This window comes from Caenorhabditis elegans, chromosome IV (assembly GCF_000002985.6).
Source record: "Caenorhabditis elegans chromosome IV".
In the NCBI taxonomy this organism is placed as follows: Eukaryota; Metazoa; Nematoda; class Chromadorea; order Rhabditida; family Rhabditidae; genus Caenorhabditis; species Caenorhabditis elegans.
Window position 1 is genome coordinate 12,245,497 of NC_003282.8, and position 23,112 is coordinate 12,268,608.

Sequence of the window (23,112 nt, forward strand, 5' to 3'; positions counted from 1 at the left end):
ACGTTTTCTTGCAAACTTAAAATATTTTGACCATAAATTAAGTTTGTGATTGTTTGAAAAAGTGCGCAAACTTATGTACATATTTATGAGTTTTTTCTGTTTGACAGGTAACAAACATTTGTCGTATTTTTTTCCTTTTTGTCGCGAACTTTTTTTGAAAAAAAAACCTCCGCAAAAACCAATTTCCCACTGAAAAGTGTTGGAAATGTAAAACTTTTAGACATGTTTTATTTACCCAATTAAAAAATCTCAATCGAAAAATACAAAAGATAACAAAAACAAACATGGGAAAATGAACTGGAAGAAAAAATAATTAAATCGTACAACTTGAATACTTTGCAATTTTTTTTTCCAAAAAGTGTTCGGACAGGATTTTTGATTTTCAAAAATTCCAAAAAAAAACAGGGAAATATCACATATTTCCACAATTTTTCCACATTATACCTGTACAGAGAGTGTAGATAGTTAGAGAGTGTCAGACATCCGGGACCCAAAGGGGCGGGCGCGCGGAAGAGCCGATTTGTGTCGATTTACGGAATGTTGTCAACGAGAAAAATTTGGTAAATCGATGCAAATCGTCTCTTCCGCGCGCCCGCCCCTTTGGGTCCCGGATGTCTGTCACTCTCTAACTATCTACACTCTCTGTACCGGTAATATACCAAATGTGGAATGTTAACTTTTGTAAGTTGTAAGAACAAATTTGCAATGTGGGGAAAAAGTTAACTAGAACATATTAGTGAAGACATTTGAAAACGTTGGCATTTCATTCGGAATTCTTCTTAATTGCCCTACTCATATTTTGATAATCTCCCGCAAAATCGATATATTATCCTTGAACCAATCATTAATTTCCTTAAATTGATCTACAAAACTGCTCCAGCAATAAATGATAAATTCACTAAAATAGTTCCAAAATACTTCCACGTTGGTCCATGTAAAACTTGAAGTCGATTTGAGCATGTTGTAGCAAAACTGTTTAATCCCATCAAAGTCCTCACAAAAATTATTCGAAAATTTTTTTCTATTTTCATAAAAGAGTTGAAGAATCGTTCCGAAGATGTGGATAGGTTTGAAAAAACGTCTCTAAAGTTTTCGTGGCCGAATATATTCGAAATGACTGAGCCAATGAACTTCAGAACTGCTAGTAAGACATTCCATAGAGACCAGAAGACGATAGTTGTGAGATTCCACACAAATGATGCAAATGCCACGCAAACTCGAGAAATGAGCTTCACGAAGAATTGAAAAATTAAGGCAGATATTTGAATAAGATATCCAGTATTTCTGAATAAAGCGATTTTAAAATAGTACACCTTTTTAGCTGTTAGATATTGTAGAAAATCATTTAAGTGAATGATTTTCTACAATATCGCCACAACTAGAAGTTTTAGCAGAGAAACTGGTTGAGATTTTTTTTGAATTTGAAGTTTAAAAAATATTAATACTACAGACATAATGCAACCAAACCGCAGTAACCACAACGAATCCAAATATGCAATGCAATCTTGTCTCTGTCTTGTCGATAACGTAGGAATTATCCGTGTCAATTTCATAATTTCTTTTGTTTCACATTTTGTGAGCGAGGTACGTATTGGTTGTTACTGGTAAAAGTGTTTCCACGTTCAAAGTCTTCTGAAATTTCTGTGGTTATGATTATTTGGTAACACAAATACTTTTATTTATTCCAAGTGGTTGGAAAACTCCAAATGTTCAATTTAAAAAACTGAAATTCAGGCATTTAAAGGCCAATATTCCTATGCTGTCATATTCTTATGCTGACGTCTTCTTATGCTGTCAATTTTTTTGCATCTTCTTATGCTGTCACGTTCTTATGCTGTCGCCCAGTACATTGAAATCTTCTTATGCTGACATTATTTTTGCCAGCATAAGAATACAAGAGAATTGGGTCATTTTTGAGAAATATTCTTATGCTGGCAAAAATTTTTTCTGTGGATTTCGTGCTCCAAAAAGAGCACAATACCAAATTTCGAGCTCTTTTGGCTTTATTTACTATTTATTACGAGTTTGGAATCGACGTAGACACGCTTGAGAACAAAAATTTACTTTTGAATTTGTTTTTATAGCAATTCGAGCATCCTGACAACGACGGAAAAGTCTTATTTTAATTCGAAAATGAATTTTACAGACCATTATTCTTATATAGAGAGAGAAAATAGATTTTCTGGCCCATTTTCAAATTTGAGATAATTTTTGGAGAAATCTCATTGCCAACTATCCTATGCTGAAACCTTTGAAATATGCTTATGCTGACGTTTTGAATATGCTTATGCTGACGTGCGCTTATGCTGACATGAGCTCTCACGAGAATTTCGTGATCCAAAAAACACATTGAAAGCTTATATCAGGACACTTGACGATGGAAAAGAAAACTGAACCTATCCAGATTCGAACCAGCAATGACTGTATCTGAAGACCGCGCCCTTAACCACTACACCAAAAGGGCGAGAGGTGCGCGCGTTCTCAAGGAATATATGAAATCAGTCGAGCTGTATGACAGCTAGAGCTTCTCTCGATTGGAAGATATCTAGTACTTGAAAATGTGTTCATAAGGATTGGAACTACTACAGAATAAGTCATTAAGTTATTTTCTGTTCCTATTGTTCAGTTTCTACAAGTAATCTATTCCACATTGACTTTTATTGTGAATTTGAACCTTCCGTTGGCCTAAAATACTTCTGGAGAGCTACTTTTTTCGAGAGTATTCTTAAGTCTTCTACAAATTCAACTTGTTGGAATATCGGGAACTTCTCCGATTCCTCGAAAATACTGTTGTTTAAAAAAAAATTTTGGCCTAAATTTTTTTTCCTCAAAAACACCTTCATTCTGGTATTTTCTAGGAGCATATGTCATCTGTATTGTTTAATGATTTTTTTTGCTTCAAAAGCTCTGTTTTTGTGCTTAAAACTCTCATTTTTGTCGATTTCCTAATTTAAAACATGGAAATTAAAAACATTTCGGAGTACGGTACACATCGGTGTTTGCGTACCTTTGCGTATCGTGCATTTAATTCGACTTTTTAATGTACCATGTTTTATGCTAGAAACTCCACAAAAGTTCTTTTTCAGCACACAAACAGAGCTTTTGAAGCGCAAAAAAATTCTTAAACAATACAGATGACATATGCTCCTAGAAAATACCAGAATGGAGGTGTTTTTGAAGAAAAAAAAATTTAGGCCAAAATTTTTTTTTAAACAACAATATTTTCGAGGAATCAGAGAAGTTCCCGATTTTCCAACAAGTTGAATTTGTAGAAGACTTAAGAATACTCTCGAAAAAAGTAGCTCTCCAGAAGTATTTTAGGCCAACGGAAGGTTCAAATTCACAATAAAAGTCAATGTGGAATAGATTTCTTGTAGAAACTGAACATTAGGAACAGAAAATAGCTCAATGACTTATTCTGTAGTAGTTCCAATCTTTATGAACACATTTTCAAGTACTAGATATCTTCCAATCGAGAGAAGCTCTAGTTGTCATACAGCTCGACTGATTTCATATATTCCTTGAGAACGCGCGCACCTTTCGCCCTTTTGGTGTAGTGGTTAAGCGCACGGTCTTCAGATACAGTCATTGCTGGTTCGAATCTGGATAGGTTCAGTTTTCTTTTCCATCGTCAAGTGTCCTGATATAAGCTTTCAATGTGTTTTTTGGATCACGAAATTCTCGTGAGAGCTCTTGTCAGCATAAGCGCACGTCAGCATAAGCATATTCAAAACGTCAGCATAAGCATATTTCAAAGGTTTCAACATAGGATAGTTGGCAATGAGATTGTGCAATAATATGTGTCCAACTGAAATGTTGTTGGCGATAGTGTCAAAAACATTTGGTTTTTTAGGTTTCAATATATTTTCGATTTATGAAAAAAAATCCAAAGGGTACCCCTTACAAAAATTTTCAAAATTCTTTTTTGTTTTTTTGAAAACTTTTTAAAATTTGATCAGATGTTATAGAAAAATGCAAAGTTTGTAGTTGATCTAGTTTAGATGTTCCGAACACGATTTCAGACAGAAACCTGAGGTATAGTAGAACCTCAAAATTCAAAATACGCACTCACTTCGGATGTATATATCTCCGTGGGAATATTTTTTAAGACAAAGTAATAAACTACAAAGTTGTATATCTTAATCTGAAGTACAACTTTGTAGTTGATTGTTTTTCATTAAAAAATTTTTTGGTTGAGATATGAACAGAAAAAGAAGAAGAAAATACAAGCATGAAGGTGCCGAACTTTACACAACTTTATCTCGACCAACAAATTTTTTGATAAAAAACAATCAACTACAAAGTTGTACTTTAGATTAAGATAAACAACTTTGTAGTTGATCACTTTGTCATAAAAAATTTTTCCACGGAGATATCAGCATCCGAAGTGAGTGCGTTTTTTGAGCTTAGGGGTTCTACTATACCTCAGGTTTTCGTCTGCAATAGTGTGCAGAACATCCAAACTAGAAAAAACTACAAACATTGCATTTTTCTGATCAAATTTTGAAAAGTTTTCAAAAAAAATAAATTTTGGAAAATTTTATTAGATAGAGGTAGTCAAAGAGCATTTGAAGGTAGTCAATGAGCATATATACATCAGATCTCATCTCCATTTTTCCGGAATTTCAGGAAATGAGAAAGTGCTCGACCCTCTTAGACATCAAAAAGTAACATGTTATTGAAAATTCTGATTTTTCAGCGAAAAAAACTGAAAATTCTGAAAAATTAGATAAAGGTAGTCAATGAGCCGAAAGGTGGTCAATGATCTAAGGTAGTCAATGAGCAAAGGTAGTCAATGAGCCGAAAGGTAGTCAATGATCTAAGGTAGTCAAAGAGCAAAAGGTAGTCAAAGAGAAGGTAGTCAAAGAGTGTTTGCCCCTAATTTACCGGTTTCACTTCACTCATTCCCCTCGTCTTTATGTTTCCTAGTTTTTATCCCCATTTATTGTAAGGGTTTTTCTAGATGAATCGGAATAAAAAAAATCATCTTTATAGTAAATAAAGCCAAAAGAGCTCGAAATTTGGTATTGTGCTCTTTTTGGAGCACGAAATCCGCAGAAAAAAATTTTGCCAGCATAAGAATATTTTTCAAAACGGGCCAATTTTCTTGTATTCTTATGCTGACTTCTTTGTCAGCATAAGAAGATTTCAATGTACTGGGCGCCAGCATAAGAAGAAACGACAGCATAAGAATAGACAAAAAACCATTGACAGCATAAGAAGACGTCAGCATAAGAATATGACAGCATAGGAATATTGGGCGCATTTATATGGCCGTATTTTTTATTGGGAGATTTATTTATTTTTCCTAATTTTAAAAATTAATATCTGACTTAAAATTAACTTTTTTAAAAATGTTTCTTCGGGGATTTGTTTGGAATTTTGAGAGCTTTCAGAATTTAATTACAAAATTGTTCTAGGTGCCAGAAGCTTCGAGTTCAATCAAAAAAACTGAAATTCAGGCATTTATATGACCGTATTTTTTATTGGGAGATTTATTTATAACCCGTTCTCCCTTAATCAGCAACTTTCTTCTAAGTTTTTATTTACTTTAAAAACATTATATTTTGTATTTTGATACGTTAAAAAGACTTCAAAAATTTCTAAAATTTTTATTATAATATTAAATACAAGCGATAACAATTCTTGTAAACTGGAAATCCAACAAAAACAAATACAAAATTAATTCAGAAAAAAAAACATTTTTGAGTGATTTGATAAAACCCGACTCTAATATTGAGCTGCTGATGATTAAAACGTTGTCAAAAAGCTCCAAATCCAACATGGCACTCCTTTCGAAAAGCTCCACAAGAAACCAAAACAGCTCGAAACTACTTCAGCAGTAATTGAAATCGTTTTTAAAACAACAGGAATTGCTATCCTTGTAACACTTTTCCAGGAAAGGTTCACGATCAATTGGAATATTTTCCATGAGATCCAACAAAATACTCCAAAAATTCCAGCTATGATTCTCAAATATGTTATGACAAGGTTGAAAACAGTTCGCAAAAGGCTTCCGGTGTACCTGAAAAAGAAAATTTTCATTTTTTTTTGGATAAGGAATATTGAAAAACTCACATTCCATGTACAATTAATCCAAATAGAACAATCGTCACTACAATGAAAAAGATAACAACAAGATACTCCTCTTTCTCAACATCGGAATTATGAGATTTATCGTGAAAAGGCTCATTGCTGGTAGAGTGTGGATTTGAACTTGACGAATATTTGAATCCATCTGAAAATACATTTGTTCATGAAGATCGGGAAAAAAAGGATTCAGCAAAATAATGAATAAATTCACATTCCACATTTCGACTTGAACGAAAAATACTACTAAAAATATAAAAATCATCATACCTGTATATTCTTCATGTCGTCGCCTTGCGTACTGATTTTGTTGTTGTTGCTGATAAGACTGATAATTTCTATAAACAAAATCCTCGTAATCATCAGCACTTCCTGTATTCCAACTAAATCCACTTTTCTCTTCACGATAATCCTTTCTTGTATTATTAAAATTATTCTGATTTGAATATGGATTTGATTTCTTATTTTTAGTCTTTTGGTGATTGGATTGATGGTTCTTACTGTTGTGGTCCTGTTTGAATGATGAATTTTGCTCATTTCTTTTTCCATTACTTGGCTCAGATTTCTTGTGGTTTTGTCTTTGAGTATTTGAATATTCCTGTTTTCGTTGATTTTTATTACGATTACAACGCTTATAAAGATTCTCATTTGATGTTTCAGCGTTTTGTAGATCATACTGTCTTCGCTTGGCCGGATCCATAAGAAGTGAAAATGCATTATTGACAACTGAAATTTTGAATTCGGATTAAGATTTTTAAACACTTAATTAAGAAATTGATGGAAGTTTTTTTTTTTCATTTATATTTTCAGTCATTACAAGAAAGTTGTTCAATTTCAGATATTTTTGAGCTCACCTTTCGATGCTTCAGTAGCACTTGGATGCTTGCATTTGTCCGGATGAACTTCTCGAATTCGTTTTCTAAATGCAATACGAATCTCGTCTGGACTGGCTTTCTTATCAACGTTGAGGATTTTGTAGAAATCCTTGCACTGGCAAATATTTCCAACCAAGTCTTTTTGCTCTTTTGTGTAATCGGATTTTGCAGATTTTGGTATTGGCATTTCAACGATAGAGTCACTGTTGTGCTGAAAAAACTTGGTTTATATGTAAATTTTTCAGAGAGGAAAACAGTGGAATATTACGATTTTGCTAAAAGTAAAATGTTAGAACAGTTTTGAAGAATTAATTTCACATTTTTAGTTTTTAAAAACAGGAATACGGTTTTTTTTAATTTGAATGTTTTTTGGTTTGTACATTGACAACTTTATTTCTATACTTCCCAATTTGAATATCAGAGGAATTATTACCAGAAAATAGCAAAATTAAATGGAAAGTAAACAAACATGTTTCATTGTTCTGACATAAAAAAACGAATTTTCGAAAGTTTTATGTTAGTTGGGCACGAAAAAAATATTTTTCAAAAAAAACCCGATAAAAACCGACAAAAATGAAGAAAATTAGTTGATAAAACATAAATCGGCACGAAAGAAAGTTTAAATAGATTGGCTAATCTCGTAAATCGACACGAACACAGTTCGCTCCAATGAGACGTCTCTGGCGCGCATTTGAAAAATCTTTGGGTGCACAAAAAAATTCGCAATTGAAGTTTAAAATCAGGGATTTTTAAAAAAATGTTTTCACATCGATATTCGAATTCAGGGATAAATTCGGAGTCGTTTAATTTTCCATATTTCGGTACCGATCTTCCACCATTATGAAGCTGGAAGTTTAGAGGAGTTATTGCTTCAATGGGAGCTTTCCGAACTTACCGAGTAGTTTTATATTTTCAATCGAAACCTGTAGATTTTTTGTAGTAGTTGTGTAATATCCTCTCATTTTAAAATTAAATCAAATTTCTGTTTAAACTTGATGGGCATTTTTAATGTTAAGGCTTAGTTAGAAATTGTAATTTCCTAATCCTAAAAATACAAGTGCATGCCGCACGTTTTCATTTTTACTTCTTAAAAAGGTCCTTTTAAAATGATGCACAAGTGCCTTTTTTTGAGAACTATATCTTCTGAACTGAACAGTTTTGTTGTTATGGAAATCAGAATTGTAGCTCAAAAAAGATCAGAGAAAATTGAAAAAATTCAAGTTGAAAAGCTGGCAAAGGAATGTATATAAAAACAACAATATGAACTAAAAAGAAAAGTGACAGAGTTTGGAAATAAGTTGAGTTGTTCAGGAAACATATTTTTTAATTGATTCGCAAGTGTTCCAAAATTGTTCAGTCCACGTTTCAATGGTGCTCGATTCATAGTTTCTACTGGCCCAAAGTTGCTCCATCAAAGTTTTCAATAAATTCATTATGTCTTTAATTTCATTTGAGCTGCTCCAAAATTGTGGCAAATACTGTTTTACTACTTGATCTTTTACTACGCATCTCTTTTACTACAGGATCTCTTTTACTACGGAATCTCTTTTACTACGAATTCCACATCTAGATCTTTTACTACAATTGGATCTTTTACTACGGAATCTCTTTTACTACGAATTCCACATCTAGATCTTTTACTACAATTGGATCTTTTACTACGGAATCTCTTTTACTACGGTTTACCAACATAGCTCTTTTACTACAGTACGAAAATTTTCAATTTAAGAATTAAATTTTCAACAACATTATGCCGGCAAACACTCATTGACTACCTTCTCATTGACTACCTTTGCTCATTGACTACCTCTATCTAATAAAATTTTCCAAAATTTTTTTTGAAAACTTTTCAAAATTTGATCAGAAAAATGCAATGTTTGTAGTTTTTCTAGTTTGGATGTTCTGCACACGATTGCAGACGAAAACCTGAGGTTTAGTAGAACACCTAAGCTCAAAAAACGCACTCACTTCGGATGCTGATATCTCCGTGGAAAAATTTTTTATGACAAAGTGATCAACTACAAAGTTGTTTATCTTAATCTAAAGTACAACTTTGTAGTTGATTGTTTTTTATCAAAAAATTTGTTGGTCGAGATAAAGTTGTGTAAAGTTCGGCACCTTCATGCTTGTATTTTCTTCTTCTTTTTCTGTTCATATCTCAACCAACAAATTTTTTGATAAAAAACGATTAACTACAAAATTGTACTTTATATTAAGATAAACAACTTTGTAGTTGATCACTTTGTCATAAAAAATTATTACACGGAGATATCAGCATCCGAAGTGAGTGCGTTTTTTGAATTTTGAGGTTCTACTATACCTCAGGTTTTAGTCAGAATTCGTGTTCAGAACATCTAAACTAGATAAACTACAAACATTGCATTTTTCTATAACATCTGATCAAATTTTTAAAAGTTTTGAAAAAAATTTTGAAACTTTTTGTAAGGGGACGAGAATTTCGTGATCCAAAAAACACATTGAAAGCTTATATCAGGACACTTGACGCTGTAAAAGAAAACTGAACCTATCCAGATTCGAACCAGCAATGACTGTATCTGAAGACCGTGCGCTTAACCACTACACCAAAAGGGCGAGAGGTGCGCGCGTTCTCAAGGAATATATGAAATCAGTCGAGCTGTATGACAACTAGAGCTTCTCTCGATTGGAAGATATCTAGTACTTGAAAATGTGTTCATAAAGCTTGGAACTACTACAGAATAAATCATTAAGCTATTTTCATTCCTAAAACTTCTGGAGAGCTACTTTTTTCGAGAGTATTCTTAAGTCTTCTACAAATTCAACTTGTTGGAAAATCGAGAACTTCTCTGATTCCTCGAAAATATTGTTGTTTAAAAAAAAATTTTGGCCTAAATTTTTTTTTCCTCAAAAACACCTCCATTCTGGTATTTTCTAGGAGCATATGTCATCTGTATTGTTTAATAATTTTTTTCTGCTTCAAAAGCTCTGTTTTTGTGCTTAAAACTCTCATTTTTGTCGATTTCCTAATTTAAAACAAGGAAATTAAAAACATTTCGGAGTACGGTACACATCGGTGTTTGCGTACCTTTGCGTATCGTGCATTTAATTCGACGACGTTTGTATATTTTTAAATGCAAAAATCAACGAAAAAGTTCTTTTTTAGCACAAAAACAGAGCTTTTGAAGCAGAAAAAAATTATTAAACAGGACAGATGACATATGCTCCTAGAAAATACCAGAATGAAGGTGTTTTTGAGGAAAAAAAATTTAGGCCAAAATTTTTTTTTAAACAACAGTATTTTCGAGGAATCGGAGAAGTTCCCGATATTCCAACAAGTTGAATTTGTAGAAGACTTAAGAATACTCTCGAAAAAAGTAGCTCTCCAGAAGTATTTTAGGCCAACGGAAGGTTCAAATTCACAATAAAAGTCAATGTGGAATAGATTTCTTGTAGAAACTGAACATTAGGAACAGAAAATAGCTCAATGACTTATTCTGTAGTAGTTCCAATCTTTATGAACACATTTTCAAGTACTAGATATCTTCCAATCGAGAGAAGCTCTAGTTGTCATACAGCTCGACTGATTTCATATATTCCTTGAGAACGCGCGCACCTTTCGCCCTTTTGGTGTAGTGGTTAAGCGCACGGTCTTCAGATACAGTCATTGCTGGTTCGAATCTGGATAGGTTCAGTTTTCTTTTCCATCGTCAAGTGTCCTGATATAAGCTTTCAATGTGTTTTTTGGATCACGAAATTCTCGTCCCCTTACAAAAAGTTTCAAAATTTTTTTGAAAACTTTTTAAAATTTGATCAGATGTTATAGAAAAATGCAATGTTTGTAGTTTATCTAGTTTAGATGTTCTGAACACGAATTCTGACTAAAACCTGAGGTATAGTAGAACCTCAAAATTCAAAAAACGCACTCACTTCGGATGCTGATATCTCCGTGTAATAATTTTTTATGACAAAGTGATCAACTACAAAGTTGTTTATCTTAATATAAAGTACAATTTTGTAGTTAATCGTTTTTTATCAAAAAATTTGTTGGTTGAGATATGAACAGAAAAAGAAGAAGAAAATACAAGCATGAAGGTGCCGAACTTTACACAACTTTATCTCGACCAACAAATTTTTTGATAAAAAACAATCAACTACAAAGTTGTACTTTAGATTAAGATAAACAACTTTGTAGTTGATCACTTTGTCATAAAAAATTTTTCCACGGAGATATCAGCATCCGAAGTGAGTGCGTTTTTTGAGCTTAGGTGTTCTACTAAACCTCAGGTTTTCGTCTGCAATCGTGTGCAGAACATCCAAACTAGAAAAACTACAAACATTGCATTTTTCTGATCAAATTTTGAAAAGTTTTCAAAAAAAATTTTGGAAAATTTTATTAGATAGAGGTAGTCAATGAGCAAAGGTAGTCAATGAGAAGGTAGTCAATGAGTGTTTGCCGGCATAATGTTGTTGAAAATTTAATTCTTAAATTGAAAATTTTCGTACTGTAGTAAAAGAGCTATGTTGGTAAACCGTAGTAAAAGAGATTCCGTAGTAAAAGATCCAATTGTAGTAAAAGATCTAGATGTGGAATTCGTAGTAAAAGAGATTCCGTAGTAAAAGATCCAATTGTAGTAAAAGATCTAGATGTGGAATTCGTAGTAAAAGAGATTCCGTAGTAAAAGATCCAATTGTAGTAAAAGATCTAGATGTGGAATTCGTAGTAAAAGAGATTCCGTAGTAAAAGATCCAATTGTAGTAAAAGATCTAGATGTGGAATTCGTAGTAAAAGAGATTCCGTAGTAAAAGAGATCCTGTAGTAAAAGAGATGCGTAGTAAAAGATCAAGTAGTAAAACAGTATTTGCCCAAAATTGTTTATTCCACGTTCCAATGGTGTTCGATGCATCACTCTTACTCGTCCAAAGTTGCTCCGACAAAGTTTTGAAAATGTTCAATTTTTCTAGGTTTTCAGTCGAACTGCTCCAAAATGTTTTTGGAAAATTTCCAATGATGTAAAATTTTTCTATGAGATCATTCGAACTGATCCAAAGTTGTTCATTCAGAGTATTGAAAATATTCAATTTACTCATTAATTAAAAAATTTTATTTTGCCAAAAATTCACTAAAACGCAAAACGTAATGTTACAATTACAGAGATGAAGCGAATAATGAGTTTTATAGATATTTATATAATATATATTTAACAAAAATTATTCATGAAAACTCGAAAAATGAGGTGACAAAAAAAGTTGAAGAAAAAAATATTTTGAGCCATTTACAACTGTTACAAAGTTACTAAGTCGTAATCAAAGATTCTGGCATTTCTCAAAAATATACTTGGGCTGCTCAAAAATTGATTCGTCCGAGTGAAAGATGAATCAAAAATGTTTGAGATAGCTTCCTTTGCTGGAGGAACCACAGTGTCTTCGAAAAACCTCCAGAAAAACTTCAGAATTGAAACTGCCGTCCTTCCCATTCTTTTAAAAAAGAATACAGTTACAGTCCACCGAATCAGAAACATAGCAGCACGTTTGAGCAATCGGCCATTATCATCATCGTCGCCCTCCGATGGAGTGTCGGTTATTCGTTGAGGTGCATCTTAATATATAAATGTATATTTAAAAGAGATCTATCACTTGTGGGTTTCATAACTTAATTTGATGTGCTCATTTATATCAATGAGAATATAAAAAGAAGTACAAAATGTTTTTTTGAAAAGTCTTGTATCGATTGTTTTCTTCGAATAATGCTAACGAGTTTAAAACTAACTAAATGTCGATTTTTGTCTAGAAGTTTATCGAAAATTCGGGTAACACGAAATCATCGACGTTTTTTTGTTGTGAATTAGTAAGGAATCCTCGTAAAACGAATGAAAAATAGAATATTATTGAAATTTTAAAAATAATGTAAAGATTTTGGAACAAAAAAGTAGATGTGCAACAATTATGGAGACTGCAATACTGATTTTCAAAGGTGTCTTTGGGCAATCGTAACGGATACGCAATACTAATAGATAATAAACGGTATTTTCTCACGGTTATCAAAATATGAACGTACTTGAAGGTTCGCCATAACGTTGTCTCAATTGATGATCTAGTGCTAGTTGGAGTTTATCAAGGTCACACCCGGTATAATCGTAAGGACTTCCAGTATTTGGATGATAATATGTTTGTCTCATATTATCCAAACTCCTATTTGAATGAGAAATGCGTGAGTTCCTTGATATTCCATCAAGCTGTCTATCATATTCTTCGCGTAGGCCTGGATCGGAAAGCGTAGAATATGCCAGACCGAAGGCTGAAATTATTGTTTTTGATTAAACGTGGACAGTCGTGACAGGTGGGATAATTTTCAAAAAAGTCACAATTTATAATTTTCAACAATGTAGTCAGTTTTCCCTGTGTTCCATGCGAAAATTAAATCCCTTGTCACTATCATAAAATAAAAATAAAATAATTTTGAACATTTTTTGAATACCCGTTTCAGATTTTGCGGTTTTGTAGCACAATTTATCAATTCAATCAGAAAAAAAATTCTTCATCAAAATATTCGTCAACCTCCTAGTCTTCATTAAGTTCTCAGTAAATTTCAAGTGCAATTTTTGTCACGTACCTAAATCCTTTTTAAACACGTATGGATCATTCGGGTCTACTTTTGCCATTGAATTCATATATGCATTATAAATTTCAAAGTGAGTTGCATTCTTGCGAACTTTCAGAACTTGGTAATGATTCTGATTTTCAAATGAAGACATTTCAATTGTCGACCTGAAAAATTCAGTTTACTTAAAAAACAAATTAATTGAAATACTTAACGATTTGGTAATTTGTAAAAAGAAAAAGGAAGTTGTTTTTTTATTAACTGGGATATAATATAATTTCTATTTCTTTGATTTCGTATGTTTTTCTTGAAATTCTTAAAAATTGTCAAAGAATTTTGTGAAGGTTCCGGTGAAAAGGGGCACGTTTGTTTCAAGGTCCTGTTATGTTAAAAAATCGATACAAATCAATTTTTATACTAAACTATCCAAACAATATTCCGATTAAGCTTCGTAGTTATTGTTACATGTAAGTTCTACTAGCTTTGTACTCCAATTTTCTTTTTGAAAGTTTCAAAAGTAACAAATTCGGGTGATATCGTAAAATGAGATTATGAGCATCGGAAAAGTCGAATAGACGACAGAAAAGATGTATTGCATAGTTGGCCGCATTTTTCTCTGCAGTCTCTCGGTGCGATATTTAACACGCAAAGGGCCGTACCACGACACCCGCCGAATTGAGGTAAATGCGGTCACGGCCACCAAGGGGATTTTAAATTCAGAGTTTTTCTTCGAGAGACTCTGAATACTGACAACATTTGATTAAAAACTTTTTATTGTAATTAATGTACCCGAAAGATAACAGGATATGATTGAAGAATTAAATGTTATATCACAAACTCAAGATATAAATAATTATAAGCAAGGTTTCTGCATACTCCAGGATGAATTCAATTGTTCGAAATAAGTATCCGACTGTCTTTTGATATCAATATTCATCTCAACTCCGAAAGTGTTTCGCAAATTGAGATTACTCGCTTCGGGTCCGATTTCTGTCACGTCGATTCGTTTTGTTTTGAAACGGGCGGTTATCTGGTGAGTTTAATTTGGCCTCGGATTCTGGGACTGTAGTTTTCCTATATACATACCTTCGACAAAACTCTCTTGAACTCTTGATGCCACCGAATATTGAACTTGTATATAATATAAGGTGTAAGTATTGTGTATCTGAAATTTATCTTTTAAGGTCATTTGAAAATAGTACTAAAACTTACACGCTGAAGCTCAACTCGAACAAAGTGATGCAGAGATTCCGGTAGAACCAATCTATTTCAAAACTGGCCACTAACATCAGAACCGGACAGAGAATTGTGAAGAAGAAGATACTTGAAGCAAACCGAATGAAAAACTGGAGAAATTGGATTTTATGAATTGTGGTTTGTTTTCTTACAAAACTTACAAAGTAAAAATGAATATTATCAGAAATCTGATACCTTTCAGCCAAACAGTATTTCCCGTTGTAACTTTGTTGGCAGGCTCGATAGTATTTCTGATTTATTTTGTAGTTCAACATGTTACCCTGGAAAAATTTAAATAACTATGTTAGGGATTATTTCCGAACATACCAAGCAACTAGTCGCACTCAAAACAAGTAGAAAAACTGTGTGGTAGAAACTTGTTGCAACTGAAATTTGAATTTTTTGGTTTTGAATTTTATTTTCTTTGAAAGTTAATTTTAACACAAAGCTGTTTTTTTTCCAAATATTATCTGCTCACCAATTGCCAGTGAATATGCCAAAAGACCTCCTGCTGTGTACAACCCGATTCCAATTATAATCCCAATCCACCATCTATTTTTACGCTCATAATCCTTCAAGTACAATGTGGCCAAAAACCGTTCTATCACGAAAGCAGTCAAGCATATTAATCCTGAAACTGGTACGTGAGAATTGATTCCAGATTTATGATAATTACCTGGAAATACAGTGGAAGTTCTTAGATGGTGTAGAAATTGAAATGTTGGATAGTCATAATCATATCCTCCCGGTATTTTTGCAATGATCATCACTTTTTGAGCAATCATAACAATTGATCCAATGGGGCAAGTGATGTAGATAAATTGGTGGATTTTTATAACATTCGTGTCAAATTTTCCAATTCGAATGTCAATTGAAACATTTACTAGGTAGTAGAGGATTCTGAAAATTGATTTTTATTGAGATTTATAAATGATTTTTTTATTCTATACATTTCAATCAGAGTTTAAAATTTTCAAACTATATAGTTATAGGTCGCATGCTCTGAGAGATTAAACTCCTTCTCGTAGAACGTGCCGGACTCAAATTTTTGGAAATTTTATTAATCATAAAACTCACGAGACAATATTGATAAAAATAATGATGACGAATCCCAAATTGAAATATTCGAGAGTATTATCTTCTTGTGCCGCGGTGTAGTTGAATGAAAGAATCATCTCTGAAACAGGAAACAAATTAGAAGATATAACTTTTTCATTTGATGAAAAAAACCACGAAATTGATGGACAGAAAGCACTTCCGTCTACTCGAGGGGAGGGCGTGCGGAACTCTAATGAGACATTTATTTTGATAGAGCAAGAAAAGGAGAATCGGGTTGAAGGAAATTAAAAGATCACGTTTCGTGGAAAAAATATTCTCACATAAATCATTCCCCCACCTTTGAAGTTTGTTTGTGCAGAGTATGCAGGCAGGTAGAGTTTTTGACAGGCAGGTCGTCTTATGAGTGTCCTGTCTATAAGCTTTTTTACCTGCCTGCCTACTTGCCTGCCTACCGCACTCACTATTGATGTTTGGCGTACGTTGAACAGTTTAAACTTATGCGTTTCCTACTTTTGTATGTATCGTACTTCAACTATTAGAAGACCCTCATTGCTGTTTTTTAACGGCATATATCTCGATTGTTTTAAATTTTACCAACAAATATTTAATTGCAGAATTTCAGTGAAACACTTTTCTCGTATTTTGACAATAAATTAATTTTTTGACACTACAGGTTGTAAAAAAATTTTAAAGATATGTTTTTAATAAAATGTAACTGTTTCAATATTATTATTTATAAGAGAGAATTTTAAAAAAATATATTGGTTTTCTAAAAACTCAAAATTGTTTTGAAAAAATACACTGTTTCATTATAATAATTAATTGTGACGTCTTAGTTGGGAAATTACATATTGATACGAGGCAGATGAAACACGTTTCAAAGGCAGACATTATTCCTCCAATACCAAATAATTGCAATTTTTTATTATGTCCAAAAACAAATTCAAATTTGCAGAAAAAAAAAATGGAAGAAGCAGACTCTGTGGGCAACCAGAATTCACAACAATTTGAGAATAACGAGAATAACAAAAATGTGGTTCGAGCAGTATAAAATTCTAATTTTGTAAAATATTGTAGCCTAAATAAAATCAAAAATAAAATGATTTGATCAGTTGAAGCAGTCAACCATCGCGAAGCTCATCTACCCGAAAATAAATTTTTCTTTCAAAGTTGTGTACCCAATCTGCACTCGTCAAAACAAAAGTTGTTTTTTGACTATCAGGAAAACTCTCTAGACATTGATTAGTAAAATCGCACGGAAAAGGTTTTTAGTGCAGAACAGAAGAATTCTGATTGAATTTCTCATTAAGTGACGTCCTCAGTACAAGTAGTCAGTAAACATGGCAAGGAGGGCACCACTCACGCCCGTCCGTATCTCGCCCAGAAAAGGTTAAAAAATTTGAACGAAAACATAAAAAACATTAAAAGAAGTAGTTCAGAACTGTGAAGCTAATGTGACGAAAAATTGCACACAAGAATTTTGTCTGCCGCGAGGAGGGCGAACAATAATTTCTAGTACTTACGGAACATCTACATTCTAGAAAATTCGGGCAGTTTTTTTGCGGATCTCGTAGAGCAGTATTATCTCCATGAAGGTACCAAAATGCCTCCCCGCCTGCCTGGACAGAAAGTGACCGGACCCGATGGAAATCTTTATTCTTGACCAATAATGGGTGGCTTTTCAGACTCTCAGACTGCTTAGATGACTTCACAACTTTCTTAAACGAAACTTGTCGCAGTTTCTTTAGCCAAGACACAGAGAAGAAAGCACATGGGAAATGACTAACAAATCACAAATTTTTGGAAACAAGTGACTCGAATGGGGATTCATGATTAGCGTCATTGAGAGAGGACGGATATTGTTTTGAGGTTGAATCTCTTTCGATTAACCAATAATCAAAATACTTGAGTTGCTTACAGGTTCCATCGATACTTTTGTCAGTTCTGTGAACCTTCTCATTCTAATGAATTCAGGTGGTATTATTTTTAGCACTATACAGAAATTATTATATGTAGGCGATAAAAGAAGATTCTAGAAAAGTAGGTAAATTTATGATACAGAATTGTTTTTTAATAGTTGTGTTAGAAATTGCATAAATATGAAAACTTGTATTATCTTATCTCAGATTTTATCAAAATATTAGCAACATTTACAATTCGAGTGAAACAATATAATCAACTTACATTAGAAAACAGTAAAAAATGTGGCAATTGGAAACAATCGAGGTAGACGGAAACAGTTTAATTAAGGGAGTACCATGTGGTATTGCTTTTCCGTCTTGTCAGACTCGAGCGGTTAAAAAATGAAAGGATTTTTGAAATTGTATCTACTCCGCTCACAAGATTCAGACAGAAAAGAGGTAAAACCCGAAAGTCGAAAAAAGGAGACACCCCATTTCAATGAGATTAGTTCAAAGACATCGTGTGAAAAAAAAGAAAGAACTTATATTCATGTCGCGTCATTTTAAATTTGTGGGAGTTTCCGGAAGTGATATTTGATTTGAGTTGATATCTTAACTCGATTATAGCCGGATTAAAAAATATTCTAAAAATATGAATACCAAGTACGCTCACGGAATTCGGTCATTGGAATAGTTTTATGGCCTATTATTGATCAGAGTGAGACAATTTCCGTAGGAAGTTGATAATTTGCGACAGAAAGTTGAGAAGAAAAATTGGCTCTGATAGTAAAGCTACACGAAAATGTGATATGTATGAATTTCAAAAAACATGTTTTTTTCTTTTCAATGTTTGAAATTTGATTAATGATCAGCTAATTCATGTTTCTTTTTTTAGGGCTTCCATATTTTTTTTAATCTTAAACTGTTAAAACCTTTAATTTACTAGAGATAGTTTCAAAATATAGTTTAATATTTTTTAGACAAAAAATAGTCGTATTTATTACTACAATTATGGCTCCTGACTCAGAACATTTCTGAGTTTTCTATCTTATTAGCCTCTGCAATCAACAAAATTGAACAGAAAAAAATGAAATACTGAAAAACAAATTTCTCTCATTTCCATAGAATACATCAAAATCAACAAAAGCTCAAAAGTATGGGAGTTGAATTGAAATTTTTATTTTACTGCGGTTTTTCGAAAAAAATAAAGTTTTTTTTCCACATGGGAAACCAAATTGAGACTGATATCAAGCACACTCTGTTGAATCTAAAATTATATGTTTCGTGTGTTGCTTACAGAAAAGATTCATATATGTTCTAGACACTAATTTCCTTCGGTAGTTATGTGCGAATACATATTATTAGTCTGATGTTAGAAAAATTAAAAATACTTGTATAAAAACTTGGCAAAAAAAATTGGAAAAAAAACATTTTTCATAAATTTTGTGGAAGATTGGAATGACTAAAAACACATGTTAACAATTCGAGAAAAACAATAAAAATATTGAAAAAATTTTATGCAAATACCAAAAGAAGCTGTAGGGGCGGATTCGTATTTGGTAATTTTCTTTCTAAAATGAACCGAAAAAAGTTAATTTCAGAAAGTTTCAGTCTAATGATAACTAAAAACCAACAAAGTGGAACAAAAGGAGAAGCTCGTAAAAGCCAACGTCAAACATTCATATTTTTTTTCAAATTATCTTTCGATTTTTCTAATGAATATTGCTATGAGTAACACACATATTATTCCAAGAACTACAAAATAGTCAGAACACATTTTTTGATGAAAGATCTCTCATTGCCGGGAGTTGAAAACAAAAATGAAGCCTTTTGGGATTTGCAAAAGGTTTCGTAAACAATAATTAAAAGTTCGATATATGATTCATTATATGTGCAATAAATCTAATTTTGGTATCACATAGTATACAGACGCGTAGGCGTGCGGACCTTGTGCCTGCCTACCACGCAGATAGGTACGAGGCAGGCGTAGGCCTTGAACTTAAGAAAGCAGGCATTTTTTGCAAACCAGAACTGAATTCGAAAATTTTCCGAAAAAATGTTACCCAAAATTTCTAAAATACTTAGCTTCATATGTAGTTTGTTAGAAGAGATATGCCGCTGGGCACACTAAGATTTTTCCGGTTCAAGAAATCGCAGACTATACTTATGAATCGAGAAGTAAATGCTGAGTTCATTTGTTCGAGAGGAAACTGCGAATTTTTAATAAGTTACTGAAAATAAGTATGATTATTAAAAATTTCCAAGAATAAGTGAAAGAATGACGTAGAAAGGGGAAAAATAAAGAAAGACAGCAGAAAATGTGTCACATCCAGAGAAATAAATTATTATTATAAGTTTGTGAGAGGGCTCTAATTACTCAAGACTCAGCATCTCATCGTCTTCCTCATCTTCCATGTTAGTTGGTGGAGCAGCACAGTATTTTAATGGGATCACAAATACCTGAAAATTAATCATAAAGTTATTTGAAATTAGTTGAATAGATAAATTTAGGTGCCTATGCCTACCTTATGCCTACACGAGTACAAGTGGCGCGTGGTAGGTTCAGTTTATAGCAATTTTATTTCAAAAAAATTTCAAATTTGTTCGTGCACTAACTTAATACATCGTCACAATATTCTTTGCATAATTTTGAAAAGGGCCTTCTGAATTTCACATGGAAATTGTTTACAGAAATTCTAGCTTCAAATCAAAGCCTAAAACTCACTGTGATATCATCATAGCTCGCATGTCCACCGGTATTCATAACCCATCTCTTCAGATTTCCAGATGCTTGTTGCCCTCGAGCAGCTGCCACAAGATCCTGCGCCGCCTGGGTGTATCTAGAAGGATCAGCAGAATCAGTTGATCCTAATGTACTTCTGACAATCAATCCTGCATCCTCATTGCTCAGAACATCCCAAAGACCATCTGATGCCACGATTACCACGTCTTTATCGGTTAGGGTATTCATATCTCGCAGATTAGTGACGGAAATTTCGGGAACTGCTGATAGAAATGGTTTGATACTCAGTCTCTCATCAACAGTTAACAAGTGATGATCTCCGAATCCACGTGAAACTCCAATTGTATTCAAAAGTCGTTTTTTCCGAGAAGTTTCACTGATCAATGATGGTCTAAGATCACATTCTTTCACTGTTTTCACTGCCCATCCATCCATAAACCAGTCTCTGAAATGCCAAATGATTCCAATTGGCTTCACGGTATTTTCAAGAAAATACCTGTAAAGCACACGAGATTTCAAATCATGAATTGTTAATCGTTTGGAATATTCAAGTCTAGAAAACGAGTTTCCTATTAGTTCCGGGTTACGGTAGGCCAGTTCCTGTAGACGTTTCCGTTCCGAAGCTGGAGTTAGATCCTTTGATAGTGCCCGAGAACCATCAGATGTTACGAGAATGGCTCGACAGTCGCCGGCGTTTGCTGAACAACTCTGAGATTTGGAATTCGTACATTCATAAATTGTTGTTTTTCAACATAGTTTTCTTGTGTTATTAATTTTTTCTACGTTAATTGAATTTGGAAAAATTGTGATATCTAGATATCTAGATAAAGTTTCCAATATTTCAAGAAATTACGACAACCTTCAGAAAGTTCAAAAAAATTTTTGAAATCTCCACCTAAAACTTTGGAATTACTTTTCGTCTAGAATAAAGAACACATACCTATATAAAGTTTTCCTAAAAATACAAGAACGGATATAACTGCACATCCACCGGGAAGTCTCCATACTTGTTTATCCTGTGCAATTTGCTCATCCATATCCAAAAATGCAGTCTCTAGAGCTCCTTTCACCAAATGCTCACTTCGAATTCGGTTTTCGTCTTCCCGACTCATCTAAAAAAGATTACGAGAAAATGAAAACCACTGTGGGGGTTTACCTCACTCATACTGTACGATGATTCGGATCGGTGCTTCCCAAAGTTTAAATTCTCATGTCGATCCATGTGAAGAATAGTGTCGAGTACTTCACATAACCGAGACTTTACGTGCTCATGAAGGCACTTACTGGCGACAACAGCAACTGCCGAGCCAGCATGACCATCGAATAAACTGAATAGAGCTCCGTCGGCTCGTGGAGCAAACATGCTGGATTTTTCCTGGAACCGAGAAATATATTCTGATGAAACAAGAGAGAGGGGGCCAACTAATAATTGGAATTCAATTTCTACTTTATCGTACGGATTGATTTGAATAGGTTGCCGCGGGAATTGTGTTAAACATCACTTTTTGGAATTTTCACTGCCATTTTTTTGTTCGGGATTTCGTTATAGCAAACTTCTTTTCGTTACTGTAAACTTTAAAAGCTGCAAAAAATGCTTGATTGTTTTCGTGGTGAAATCAATCCGCATAAGTCTGTGCGCCTTTAAGTACGTGTTCCAGAATAGTGAGAAATTACAATATTTTTAAAGTTGGAAACATTTAAAAAAAACTATTTACAATTCACATTTACGACATTCAGATAGCTCACGGTATCATCTCCTCCAGGCGTTAACATTGGATCATCATCATTTTCATTGGAATTTCTTTTTCTCGTTTCAGATTTCTTTTCGTCGGACGAAAACCCGTTCATTTCGTTTCCCTGGTGTTGTGTCAGAACTAACATTTTTGCAGAGGCTTGATCCTCATTTTGGACAGTTTTTCCTAAATTTTATTTTTTTTCCAACAAAATTGAAGATTTTCTCAATAATACCCGCATTTATTGCTTCTGCATAACCAACATAAAGGGGCATTCGGTGTGGAAATCTGGGACAAAGAACAGGACGGACAGAATGATCAGATGATAATGCGATTTCTTCTTCAGAAAAATACAAAAATTCGGGGCGACTGTATGGATATCTTTGTTTTTCGATTAGTGCTGGAATTCGAGGCTTTCATATTGAAAAGATTGCAAAACTACGAGAATTCTTACATGGAATGAATCCACCAATAAAAACACCATCACTGACATCCATCACTCTTCCCACTTTTGGTGGATTACTAGAAGAAGCCGTTGACGGATCAGAAGTTGATGTTCGACCGACAACGGATATCACCCGTGCAGCAATATCCATCTTTAACTTTCTTAAATGAAAATATTTATACTTTTAAAATTTCCAAACGCTTTGAAATTCAGGAAATATTGAAAATCTACTAAAACTAAAATAGAAATCTCGATGAGACATTTCCGAAGAAAATGATGTTCTGTTTTAAGCCCTCTTTCCTTCGTTAGCTCTTATTGATTCGGCGTTATTCTGCTGGTTAAGCCAGAGACACTCCGTCTCTCCTCTTGTGTCGATTTACGAGCGAAATGAATGCAACGACACATGGTAAACGAGTGTTACCGTAGTCTTCGCGCCGAGGAACAGCCGTCTCA

The 23,112-nt window shown here is 33.4% G+C and overlaps 4 protein-coding genes and 1 non-coding gene across 5 annotated transcripts; 1 reads left to right on the plus strand and 4 right to left on the minus strand.

Moving 5' to 3' along the window:
* Positions 1-5,596: 5,596 nt before the first annotated feature.
* On the minus strand, positions 5,597-7,183 carry dnj-26 (J domain-containing protein). The gene is made up of 4 exons (NM_069925.3): positions 6,945-7,183; positions 6,361-6,816; positions 6,079-6,238; positions 5,597-6,025 (listed from the first exon to the last, which is right to left on the minus strand). The coding sequence occupies exons 1-4, from the start codon at positions 7,150-7,152 to the stop codon at positions 5,752-5,754; spliced, it is 1,098 nt and encodes a 365-aa protein (NP_502326.1). The 5' UTR covers positions 7,153-7,183; the 3' UTR covers positions 5,597-5,751.
* Positions 7,184-12,028: 4,845 nt separating this feature from the next.
* Y39C12A.9 (J domain-containing protein) lies at positions 12,029-13,715 on the minus strand. The gene is made up of 3 exons (NM_069926.6): positions 13,555-13,715; positions 13,000-13,239; positions 12,029-12,540 (listed from the first exon to the last, which is right to left on the minus strand). Exons 1-3 carry the CDS (start codon positions 13,694-13,696, stop codon positions 12,227-12,229), a joined length of 696 nt encoding a protein of 231 aa, NP_502327.2. The 5' UTR covers positions 13,697-13,715; the 3' UTR covers positions 12,029-12,226.
* A 581-nt stretch (positions 13,716-14,296) lies between these two features.
* sre-14 (Serpentine Receptor, class E (Epsilon)) lies at positions 14,297-15,957 on the minus strand. Its single transcript, NM_069927.4, has 8 exons — positions 15,856-15,957; positions 15,455-15,678; positions 15,257-15,409; positions 15,106-15,164; positions 14,940-15,059; positions 14,755-14,888; positions 14,629-14,707; positions 14,297-14,572 (listed from the first exon to the last, which is right to left on the minus strand). The coding sequence occupies exons 1-8, from the start codon at positions 15,951-15,953 to the stop codon at positions 14,396-14,398; spliced, it is 1,044 nt and encodes a 347-aa protein (NP_502328.2). The 5' UTR covers positions 15,954-15,957; the 3' UTR covers positions 14,297-14,395.
* A 642-nt stretch (positions 15,958-16,599) lies between these two features.
* 21ur-12220 lies at positions 16,600-16,620 on the plus strand. The gene has a single exon (NR_056795.1).
* Positions 16,621-19,162: 2,542 nt separating this feature from the next.
* ppm-1.H (PPM-type phosphatase domain-containing protein) lies at positions 19,163-22,826 on the minus strand. The gene is made up of 8 exons (NM_069928.6): positions 22,669-22,826; positions 22,450-22,614; positions 22,228-22,400; positions 21,638-21,856; positions 21,422-21,593; positions 20,978-21,179; positions 20,464-20,926; positions 19,163-20,198 (listed from the first exon to the last, which is right to left on the minus strand). The coding sequence occupies exons 1-8, from the start codon at positions 22,808-22,810 to the stop codon at positions 20,112-20,114; spliced, it is 1,623 nt and encodes a 540-aa protein (NP_502329.3). The 5' UTR covers positions 22,811-22,826; the 3' UTR covers positions 19,163-20,111.
* Between the last annotated feature and the right edge of the window lie 286 nt (positions 22,827-23,112).

Bases quoted from the DNA above. Each gene is read 5' to 3' on its own strand.
- dnj-26 (NM_069925.3), bottom strand. From the start codon at position 7,152: ATGCCAATACCAAAATCTGCAAAATCCGATTACACAAAAGAGCAAAAA. The intron at 6,817-6,944 runs GTGAGCTCAAAA...TCAAAATTTCAG, and splicing joins TGCTACTGAAGCATCGAAAG to TTGTCAATAATGCATTTTCA. The intron at 6,239-6,360 runs GTATGATGATTT...ATGTATTTTCAG, and splicing joins ACGACATGAAGAATATACAG to ATGGATTCAAATATTCGTCA.
- Y39C12A.9 (NM_069926.6), bottom strand. From the start codon at position 13,696: ATGTCTTCATTTGAAAATCAGAATCATTACCAAGTTCTGAAAGTTCGC. The intron at 13,240-13,554 runs GTACGTGACAAA...CAATAATTTCAG, and splicing joins CGTGTTTAAAAAGGATTTAG to CCTTCGGTCTGGCATATTCT. The intron at 12,541-12,999 runs GTACGTTCATAT...TTATATATTAAG, and splicing joins ACGTTATGGCGAACCTTCAA to ATGCACCTCAACGAATAACC.
- sre-14 (NM_069927.4), bottom strand. From the start codon at position 15,953: ATGATTCTTTCATTCAACTACACCGCGGCACAAGAAGATAATACTCTC. The intron at 15,410-15,454 runs GTAATTATCATA...TACCAGTTTCAG, and splicing joins AACTTCCACTGTATTTCCAG to GATTAATATGCTTGACTGCT. The intron at 14,708-14,754 runs GTAAGTTTTAGT...GATAAATTTCAG, and splicing joins TTCGAGTTGAGCTTCAGCGT to ATACACAATACTTACACCTT.
- ppm-1.H (NM_069928.6), bottom strand. From the start codon at position 22,810: ATGGATATTGCTGCACGGGTGATATCCGTTGTCGGTCGAACATCAACT. The intron at 20,927-20,977 runs GTATTTTCTTGA...TTGGCATTTCAG, and splicing joins AAATCTCGTGTGCTTTACAG to AGACTGGTTTATGGATGGAT. The intron at 20,199-20,463 runs GTGAGTTTTAGG...ATTAATTTTCAG, and splicing joins CGAGCTATGATGATATCACA to GTATTTGTGATCCCATTAAA.